General features: G+C 35.1%; 2 protein-coding genes across 2 annotated transcripts; one reads left to right on the top strand and one right to left on the bottom strand.

The window, feature by feature from the left end:
* Positions 1 to 3,536: 3,536 nt before the first annotated feature.
* On the top strand, positions 3,537 to 4,718 carry LOC126703789 (F-box/kelch-repeat protein At3g06240-like). Its single transcript, XM_050402861.1, has one exon. It carries the CDS (start codon positions 3,537 to 3,539, stop codon positions 4,716 to 4,718), a length of 1,182 nt encoding a protein of 393 aa, XP_050258818.1.
* Positions 4,719 to 5,473: 755 nt separating this feature from the next.
* On the bottom strand, positions 5,474 to 8,142 carry LOC126715150 (protein FEZ-like). Its single transcript, XM_050415608.1, has 3 exons — positions 7,451 to 8,142; positions 6,548 to 6,849; positions 5,474 to 6,434 (listed from the first exon to the last, which is right to left on the bottom strand). Exons 1-3 carry the CDS (start codon positions 7,629 to 7,631, stop codon positions 5,730 to 5,732), a joined length of 1,188 nt encoding a protein of 395 aa, XP_050271565.1. The 5' UTR covers positions 7,632 to 8,142; the 3' UTR covers positions 5,474 to 5,729.
* Between the last annotated feature and the right edge of the window lie 2,210 nt (positions 8,143 to 10,352).

Below are 10,352 nucleotides of genomic sequence, written 5' to 3'. Positions count from 1 at the left end.
TATTATCCAAAAAATTAGAGGAATAAATCAATACAAAAAATGGTGAGGTGGCAATTTTTTTTTTTTTTTTGCTAAATGAGGTGGCAAATGTTGTGACTCAATAGAAGAGCGGTAATATTAAATCCTACACTTCAACTTTTAAATATTATATAGATAGCATTTTTTTTTTCTCCCATCCACTTCTATTTGAACTGTAATAGCAATGCTTAGTTATAGTTACACATTGTGCAATTATAATTCTGTTGTAATTTTAATATCAGAAATCTGAAACTTGGTTTTGGACCGAGAAAAATCGCGTCCTATTCCAATTTAACGTGGAGACTTTCTATAAAATAAATAAATAAAAAATTGCATAGAATGGTACTTAAGGAGCTGGCAAGGGTGTAGTTAGAGCTTGGTAATGCCAATTACATTTCATACTTGTGTTTCGAACCAGTGTTCAATCTAGATAATTGAGTCTTAACATGTAAATAATATTCTGGAACGTCCCGGACCAATAAAGATTTTTTGAAATAAGCTTGTGTCGACATTTAGTTTTCTACTTTGGAAATTTAAAAGGGTGATTTTTTTTTTGGGGGGGTCATATTTATACCTGAGCAATGAGCATAAGAGCATGTGACATATCATTGTTGGGCTCTTGGGCTCTTATCTTCTCCCTTCCAGGCCAATCTTCAGCTCGGGCAATGGATTCTTGCACAAAAGCAAAGAATTTTATATTATCACATTGTTAGAGGTGGGTGATGAACACGAATTTGTCGAATTGGCCATTTAGTATGTGCTTGTCATTGTCATCTGTAAATGCATGGCACTGAATTCCAATACATGATTTGATTTTGATTTTGCATAATCAACTTTCTTGATACTTCTTCATGACTTTCGGATAGTCTTAAAGGGTACAATGAAGTTTCCATGTTTCACTAAACTTGGATGGTTCTCATAAGTAATTATGTAATCTGTTGGCTGGACCCAACTACGTAAGATATTGCATCAAATTTTGGAGAACATGAGAGTATCAAATGGCATAAAGAGATTTTAAACTACTTAGGACAAACTGAAAACTTGTTCAGTAAATCTCAACATATTGGTACATAAGATGAATTTGGTACTCTCAGTTACTTTTGGGTGAAAACTCAATTCCAGAAGTGTCTCCTTGGAGACCATCTGAATCTGAGCTCTATGGATAATCATTTGTAGTGACCCAAAAATTGGGGTCTTGCATTCCATAGAATCCCACATCGCCTAGGGAAGCACATGAGAGTGTATTTATAAGGAATGACCTCCTTTTAATGTGTAGATGTCTTTTCTCCCACTACTGTGTGCTTTGAGAGAGAACAAAACCGTGAGGGGCATGAGCCCATAAGCGGACAATATCTACATAGTTGAGGTGGGGTCGTTATAGATGGTATCAGAGCCATGCCCTAGCCGGAAGTGTGGGCCCCACACGCGAGGACGCGTGTGCCTGTAAGAATTGCAAACTAAGTTCTAATTAATTGTTTGTTTACTGGTATTAATAGATCTATTTCCACATAATTTAAATGTGCATGTTTTAGATAATGAAACAGGGTTAACTACTACTGGCTCTATTTATAGATTTTTATTTTGACTTATAACCACGTTTGTTAGGAAATATAGACCCCGGTTGATAGAATTAACAAATTTTAAACCCAAGTTGTTAATTAGATTTATTATTAATAAACTTTGTTAAAACATACAAACATATATATCATGTCAATATCATGCAGTGGAAAAATAAATAAGACAAGATATGATGACCTAGGAAAACCAATGAAATAAACTAGTTTCACAGTAAAAAAACCCGGAGGGAAACCTTCCTGAAAATCAATCCACTATAGTAAAGAGAAGTTTTAGATCTAGTACAAAACTTTTGTCCCTAGACTCTACAATCCCCGTAGATGAACTTAAAGCAGAAACCTTCTACCGCTTCAGAACCTCTAAACTCTTTAATATATGAATGCCACCATTTTGCACAGATCCCAGTACGTAACTAACCAATGACGCACGGCTCCTAGTACATGACTAATTCACCAACTTGAAGAAGATGTTGGCCACAAAGTTCTTTACTTCATCAACAATGAAGATCAAGAAGCACTTCATTATAAAACCCTAAGGTGCAAAAGACGTAATAGCTTCTTTCAAAGAGAATAAGGCATCGATCACTTTTTGCATGTGTTTTACTTGTATTCTCTTGTGTGACGGCCTTTAAAATAAGCTTTATATATGTCTAGGGTTGTGAGAAAAGAAACCCTACACAAATACATAAGCATGGGCCGAAAATCAGATTTGAAAAACTGATTTTCATATCTGTTGCGAGCTATTAAGAGGTATCGAGCTAGCTATCAAGTTTTAAAATCCAGCATTTTCTCATTTGTATCTTAGACAGACTTGCATGGTTTTAACACTTGAACTTGAAACCTTATTTCTTGAAGCATTAAACACATCCTAGATTTACCCAATTACAAGTAAAATGCGTTTTGTCAAAGGATTAGCCAATTACATAAAATATTGGCATATGTTTCTAACATTAAATCACATATGTCCTAACAACGTTGACCCGAAAAAGAGAGGATAAAAATGAACTATGCAACTTGAACATCTAAAATTCGAATTGGAAAACTCTTAATTTATATTGTACTAGTAATGTAAGATTTACATTATACACTAAACAAATGTGTACAATATTGTACACATTTGCAATAAGTTCTGATTATAGATTAATGTTTTGACTTATAACCACATTGACCCAAAAAATAAAAGGATAAAAACAAAATTATGCACTTTGAACATATATAATTTGAATTGGAAAATTGAAACTTCTTAGTTTACATTGTACTAGTAATATAAGATTTTGTTTCTAACTTAAAAAAAAAAAAAGAAAAAAAAGTACAATATAAGATTTACATTAATAGTATATGCAAACCTATAATTTACCCACTGGAATTTATGATTAACAAAATTTTATTTTGCAAAAACATCCGATAGGGTTGGGTCATTTGCAAAAATACTCCTAGGTTTCAATTCTTATTTATAACTCTTTGAGGTTTCCATATTCACAAAATGGATCCGTGGGACTAACTTCCATTAACTCTTATGTACTTATACAAAAAAGCGATGTTTTGGTATGATAAAAATCATCATGCTTAAAATTTAAAGTCTTCTTGTTAGAAGTTTGGGAAGGATACAAATACTGGCCAATATTTTTGGACCCATCAAATAGGGTTTCCTTAATTAAAAACGTGTCATCCTCATCCTTCTCTAAAAAGGAAACAGATTCTTGGTAGACAATAAAACACGCCCAGTAAAGGACTCTAGAGGGGTTGTAACTTGTAACACTCCTACGTTAAAAATAGTAGCCCCTAATTAAGTCGGTTCTCTTCTCTGTTTCTAACATTGCTCTTATGAATTATTTGCCTCCACAATCATTACAAATAGTAGCCCCTAATTAAGTCGGTTCCCTTCTCTATTTATAGCATTGCTCTTCAGAATTATTTGCCTCCACAATCAATCAATAAACAAACATGGGGAGGTTAAGGTCCTATTCCTATCTACCACAAGACTTGTTGGAAGAAATTCTCACAAGGCTTCCAGTGATCTCTATCATACGTTTCAAGTGTGTAAACAAGTCATGGTACAATCTTTTTGAAAACCACACTTTCATTGCCAAACACCATCGCCACCATTCTTCTCAAAAAAATCCAAGTCTTCTCGTTGAGGTTGAAGATAGTACCACCACCCCCCAAAGGTCTGTCATGTCCCTGCACCTAGCTGATGGTCTTGATTCTGGAGTCAGTCTGGACATGCCGTTTATTCCAGAGAGATTGGTATATATATCTGATTGCATCAATGGAATAATTTGCTTAAGAGAATTAAGCTCACGCTTGGTCTTATGGAATCCAGCAGTTAGAGAATATACGGTCATTTCCAATCCTCCTAGTCATGTCCATAGTCCATCTAATGTTTGCTACGATTATCCCACATTTGCATTTGGTTATGATCACATATCTAATGACTATAAGCTGGTTCAGATTGGCACTTATTCGACAGTTCTATATGACTTAATTGACCAGATTTTACATCCAGTTGTTCATATTTACACCCTAAGTACTGATTCCTGGAGGCAAATTGACACGGGTTTTGATCATTCAATCCTTAATTTTCCTGGTGAATGTAGTAATAACTTATACTTTAATGGAGTTTATCATTGGCCTGGTTGTATCATCTTGGACAAACACGGACGACATTGTGAGGTCATTGTATGCTTTGACATGAGGGACGAAGTGTTTCAAATAATGAAGATGCCAAATCTTGGTGATATTTCACATATTGAGAAGATTTGGAAAACTGCAGCTGTGTTAAATGATTGTGCTGCTTTGATTATTTATGATTTAAAACAGACAAAACAATTTGATATATGGGTGATGAATGAATATGGGGTCGAGGAGTCTTGGACCAAAAAATTTGTAATTGGACCCCTCATCGTAGAATTAACATTGCATGATCAGCTTCTTCTAGTAGATGATAAGCTTGCTTTAATTAACGACAAAGGACATATACTGTTGTATGACTTCGGAGCTCAGGAAATTAAGCATCTTCAACTTAGAAATCTTCCAGGCTCAGTTTTTGTATCACAGGCTATTACTTATGTGGAGAGTCTAGTTTCAGTCGCAAGAGGAAAGGTGGAGGCCAAGAAGAGAGGATAAAAAAACTCTATTCTTAACGGAGTCATTTGTTGCAAATAGGGTTTTGATCTTGGCACCCTTGAGGACCATAATGGATAGCTGTGTATAATCGAACATGCCTTACGAAGATTGGGTGATGGATTGCAACACCTGCATCTCAGAGGATTGGGTAGCCCTTTTTGCATACCATCTCAACTATTCCTTCCTTTGGTATTTATTTTGGTCTAGGAAGATATACAAACTTTGGTTATTGCTTAGGATATGTATTTTCACTTTGTGCTACACTGAACCTGAAGAGTAGCGGTACAGTGGTCAGCAAGTCTATGATCACCACTGCTAATTATGATTGAATATTTCACATATTGATCTTAATCAAAGATACTAGAATCTGTTATTTGGAGTCCATCAATCCTTGTATGTATTGGTGGGCATCTTTGCTTGTTTATTTATTTTTATTCAATCTGTGAATGTTTTACATAATGAAAGTACGAAACAGAATTAAGTACTACTGACTCTGCTTATTGATTTTAGTTTTCTTTCATATAGCTATGTTGACAAAAAGGCAGGAATTAATCCTTGTATGTACTGGTGGGCATCTTTGCTTGTTTATTTATTTATTTTTATTCAATCTGTGAATGTTTTACATAATGAAAGTATGAAACAGAGTTAAGTACTACTGACTCTGCTTATTGATTTTAGTTTTCTTTCATATAGCTATGTTGACAAAAAGGCAGGAATTAAAAAAATATATATAAAAAGGAAGAGAGAGAAAGATAAAAGGAAACAACTGACTTAACTTGTATAAATGGAATATATGGAGCTATACAATGACATAGTAAACAAAATAATTTTTTTTGGACAAAGTTTAACTCCAAACCGGTTTACTTAACACACATGGATAGTCTTACAAACTGCCACATAGTGAGTTGGAGGAAATAACTCTAAACTGGTTTGAAGCTAAACTTTGTCGTGTTTTTGGCCCAACATAATCCCCCAGAGCTGGAATATGGCTTACTTCCCCAATTTTTCATTTCAAGTATAGCATTTATTTGTGGAGTAATTAGTAGACATCTCACTTGGACAAGGAGGTGAATCCCATGGAAGATTAGGCCTCCAAGCATCATTTGAAGGCAAATTGAAGGGAAATCCAATTGATTGGATGGTTTCCCACTGGTTATTGAGGGCTGCACCTTGGTTCTTCCTGAGGCCTGACACATCCTCTCCTGTGCCCAAGTTTTCTTGCATCTCCTGTGGCAAACTGATTGAGAAGCCACTAAACTGCTGTGGTGGCCCTTCGAAGTCTGTAGTCCTAGAGGCATTACTCACATCACCAATTAAGGCAGGGTTCAAAAGCATGGAAGTGGTATCAACTGCACACTTCATGGGTCCTGTCACAAGTGGAGAGAACATGAAGCCATTTTGAAGGTCTCCATTAGAAGCAGGAAATAGGGAAGGCTTATAGACTGTAGGATTAATGGGCTTATAAGAAGGAATATCAAAAGCAGAGAAGCTGCTAGTAGGGGCTTGTTGTAAGTCATTAGTACTGCAAAACTGGATGGCAGACCCAATTTCAGTTGCGCAAGAGATGTTCTCTGAACTGAACTGAGTGCAGTTTGTACCTTGAGTGAACATATCAGATACCAAAGTTTCTGGTAGTGGAGAGACCCAAGAGTGAGAAAAAGCTCTTTGTGCCATAGAGTTTGTTTTCTTAAATATCCTGCAAATTGCCCAGGAATCCTGTGGTGCCAATGGGAAAACAATGATTTAGTATACATATATAAAGTAGTGTATTAGGATCCAGAAATGCTTTTAAAGAAAAAATAGGAGATGGACAATTATACAACACATACATTTGCAGGAATGTTTTTATCTAAGAGCTTCTTTGGTGGTGCTGATTCTGTGAGAGAAGGTAACCGAAATTCGTGCATCATCCAATCAGTTTTTATCCCTTTGGCAGCTCTACCCCTGTAGAAGACAAGGGACTTCTTCAAACCAATGCATTTGGTGCTATCAGAGGAGTATATCGGCCGGTCAGTCCCAGTGGCCTTCCAGAACCCAGCTCCAGTCACTCGGTTTGGCCGTGCACTGTTCCTGTATTTCCTGTCCCTTGGGCAGTAGAAATACCACTCTTTCTCCCCACTAGCTGCCAGCTCTTTTGAAGAAAAAATTGACATGGTAAGTAAGTATTCATTAGGTTCACTATTCATCAAAACTTGAACAAAATCATAACTACAGAAAGTTTATCCTCAAAAGTTTCAAGAAAGACAAAATCAGTTACAAAGCTCTAAGATTAAACATTACTTTGGAAAATATTATAGTACACAGAGCTTTTAAAGTAAGTTTATCCTCAAAAGTTTCAAGAAAGACAAAATCAGTTACAAAGCTCTAAGATTAAACATTACTTTGGAAAATATTATAGTACACAGAGCTTTTAAAGTACAGTGATGATGTTAGACTTTTGTTTGTTATCTGAACATGACATGAAACTCTACACCAAACTAAAGGGACTTCCTAGTTATTTGAATAATTTTAACAGTGATTACAATAGATAATATTCTATAGCAAGAAAACGAAAGGAAATTGCTCTTGTTGCTAGGCAGCTAAAAAATGAAAAAGGGAAGCAATGAAAAGAAAGGAAAACTTCATCCATGCTTTGCAGCCTAACCCAACATAAAAGAACAAGTCAGACAAGGAAGATAAAGCAAGTAGTCAAACTGTGAATAAAACCATGCACTAGGGAGGGACTATCTTACTTGGAAGATCCCATGGATCATACTTGTAAATATCAACTTGCTTGATTAGCTCAATAGGGAGAGCTCGCTGCTGAACCTTTCTCTTGAGGTAAAACCCAACAAGCTCCTCATCTGTTGGATGAAACCGAAAACCAGGCAATATCACATCATCAACCTTATCAACATCGTTCTTCTCATCCATTTCCTCTCCTTTATAAATATTGACGGAGTTGAAGAGGTGAAATATGCACTAGAATTGCAAAGAACTTAAAAAATAAATATTTTCTTATAGCCACCACCAAAATGCTAACCAAAGTAGGCTTTGTACTAAGCAAAGAAAATTTGGAAAACTAAAGCAGACCCCCTCAAGTGTCAAGTCTTTAAGAACAACTAATTCAACAGTATTAACTGCTCAAGCTATTAAGCAAAACTAATACCATGAACTCAAAGGAGCACTGGTTCACAGTACAGTTCACTTAGTTCAAAGCCATTTATGCATCCTAAGAAGGGGTCTGCTTCCGAAGCTTCAGCCGCCCTTTCAGGGTGACTCCAATGGAAATTGGATTGTGTGTTTTCACGAAAATCGCGATGACTTGGTGATGACTTAGTGAGAAGAGGCCGAAGATAAGCTCTTTTAAGAAACAGCTACCAAGGAACACAAGTCAAGAGAATAGGACTAATTAATTTAAGTTCTCACTTGGCCTTAACTTGAACCTCATATATGGTAGTTTTAAAATCCAAATTAAGGATCTCAATGACTACAAAATCAGCAGCTTCCAGTGTTTTATAGACCAAATTGTTTTCATACGTCCTCATATTCAATAGTCATTGATACGTCCCCACTTTATCTTCAACAAATCAAAAACAAGAACACAAAGCAAGTTTCTTATGTCATGTATATAATAATATTTTATTTGTTTTCCTATAAAATAATCTTTGATTCAATTCTTTTTTTGTGAACTGTTGGATGGAGCAACTTCCAATATAGAAAGCTGAAATTCATATTCAATCTTTAAAAATTTCTCTGCAAATTCCATTGAGGAAAATATAAATTTTGGTGTCCTTGATCCAACAATACCATTTCTATTCCATTCTTCAAGGGCTTCTATTCCATTCATTCTCTCTGCCACATATGAACAATGTGACATGTCAGAGTGGACAAATTTGGACTCTTGGTGATTCCTCAACTGAGAATTAGGGAAAGTGGGACCAATTAAGAGTTAAGACATTTGAAATATACTAATATAGTAAACAACCATTTGACCCTTTGAGGGGGCATCCACCAAACTTCTTTCTTAGGGCAGCTGAACTTTTCCCACCTCTAGTTTATTGATCTACTACTTGGCAAGCTAAGCCAAAGTCCAAAAACACCACTTTCTCTCTCTCTTAATAATTTTATGTTGATTTATAATTATATGTACAATTAATTAATCAGAATGTAATGACTTATATATTTGTCTAGAACGACAGCTTTGTACTAAGCTATATTTCTCTCACACAATTTTTCTTTTCATTCTATTCTTCCTTTTTTTCTACAAAGTGCCAGTATAAGAGCAATAACAAAAACCAAGCCTCAGTCACCTTATTTTGGGATAAGTTATTGATTCTCAAGAGACTAATCAAAGTCAACCACATGTATAAATATTCTTTACACATAATATGTACATGAACTTTAAGCAGAAAAGGGTGAACTTATAACCTATAAAGCACTGTTATTCAGCATCTTTTACACAGCAAAAAAATAACAAGAAAAATCTAATTTTTTGATAGTTGAAGTTAGAGTAGACCCCTGCACTCTTTTACAGTCAACATGATGACTAAAATAGAAGTTATTGTTTGTAAAAGGCACAGTAAGACAGAATGACCAATAAGGGATTGTTACATGGCCTAAGCACATGAAAGGACATTTTCATTGTATGATCAAAATTTTCATTTATAAAATATGATAAAGTGGCTACTAATCTGCCCCCAAAACCATGGGAGGGCCAAGACAATATGACATATTGACATTATAACTACCCTGCCCTCATAATTCTTTTGCCAATGCCAGCAACATTTTCCCAGATATATAAGAAGGTAATGGCAAGGTTAGGCAAACAGTTTTGCTCAAGGCTTAATGTTTTAAATTGCATTGTTTAGGGTAAAATTGGACAGTTTACCAAATAGTAAGAAAATTGCAGTTGAACCACTTAAATTTTGGTTTGACTAATGCTGCCATCTGACATTAAAAAAAAAGGGAGGGAAATTATTTTCTTGATTAGCCACAGTTTATAATTTAGGTATGATTTACATAGTGGAAATGAAAAACATGTTAGGCAAGGGGTAAAAACTGAAAATTAGGAAAATATTGACAAATTTTCCATGGGTTAGATTGCCAACCTGGCATTTACTATAGTAATATGGACCTAAAAAATTTCTCCCAATATACCAGAAGAAATCAGCTGCATAATAATTAAATCGACACATTTAGTCAAATTCTAGAATTTGGTAACCTGCACTCTAATTGTGTGGATCTCTTTTAACAATACAAGATGCCATTTCTCTATATATTATTGGCAACATTTTAAACTTTAAATACACACCCTTCTTCTTTAGTTAAAATTCATTCACATTGAACCATTAGATAATTAACCTTAATTTTCTAAGAGCTTGCCATTACAATCTCAAGCACAAGTCAATCCCCTTGATTTTATGAACATTGGAATAAGAAATTCTCAATTTCAAAACTATTTAGTAATGTGCTTGACCCCAGTTTTGAGATGCCGCATTTCAACTTAAGAGTAGGTGGGCATTGGACTCCCCTAATTTCTCAAAAAAATGGTAGCACAAAGACATATCTGCTCATGTCAACCACTATTTTTTCACATTTTTGTATTGATAAAAAATAAGAAGCCCAAATGGATGCTGAGAGTGCAATTGGTAA

The sequence above is a fragment of the Quercus robur genome, chromosome 2 (assembly GCF_932294415.1).
Source record: "Quercus robur chromosome 2, dhQueRobu3.1, whole genome shotgun sequence".
NCBI classification, from domain to species: domain Eukaryota; kingdom Viridiplantae; phylum Streptophyta; class Magnoliopsida; order Fagales; family Fagaceae; genus Quercus; species Quercus robur.
The sequence above is the reverse complement of the archived record's forward strand: the minus strand, read 5'-3'. Positions and strand labels throughout refer to the sequence as shown.

Bases quoted from the DNA above. Each gene is read 5' to 3' on its own strand.
- LOC126703789 (XM_050402861.1), top strand. From the start codon at position 3,537: ATGGGGAGGTTAAGGTCCTATTCCTATCTACCACAAGACTTGTTGGAA.
- LOC126715150 (XM_050415608.1), bottom strand. From the start codon at position 7,631: ATGGATGAGAAGAACGATGTTGATAAGGTTGATGATGTGATATTGCCT. The intron at 6,850-7,450 runs GTAAGATAGTCC...TTTCTTCAAAAG, and splicing joins TGATCCATGGGATCTTCCAA to AGCTGGCAGCTAGTGGGGAG. The intron at 6,435-6,547 runs GTATGTGTTGTA...TTGGCACCACAG, and splicing joins ATAAAAACATTCCTGCAAAT to GATTCCTGGGCAATTTGCAG.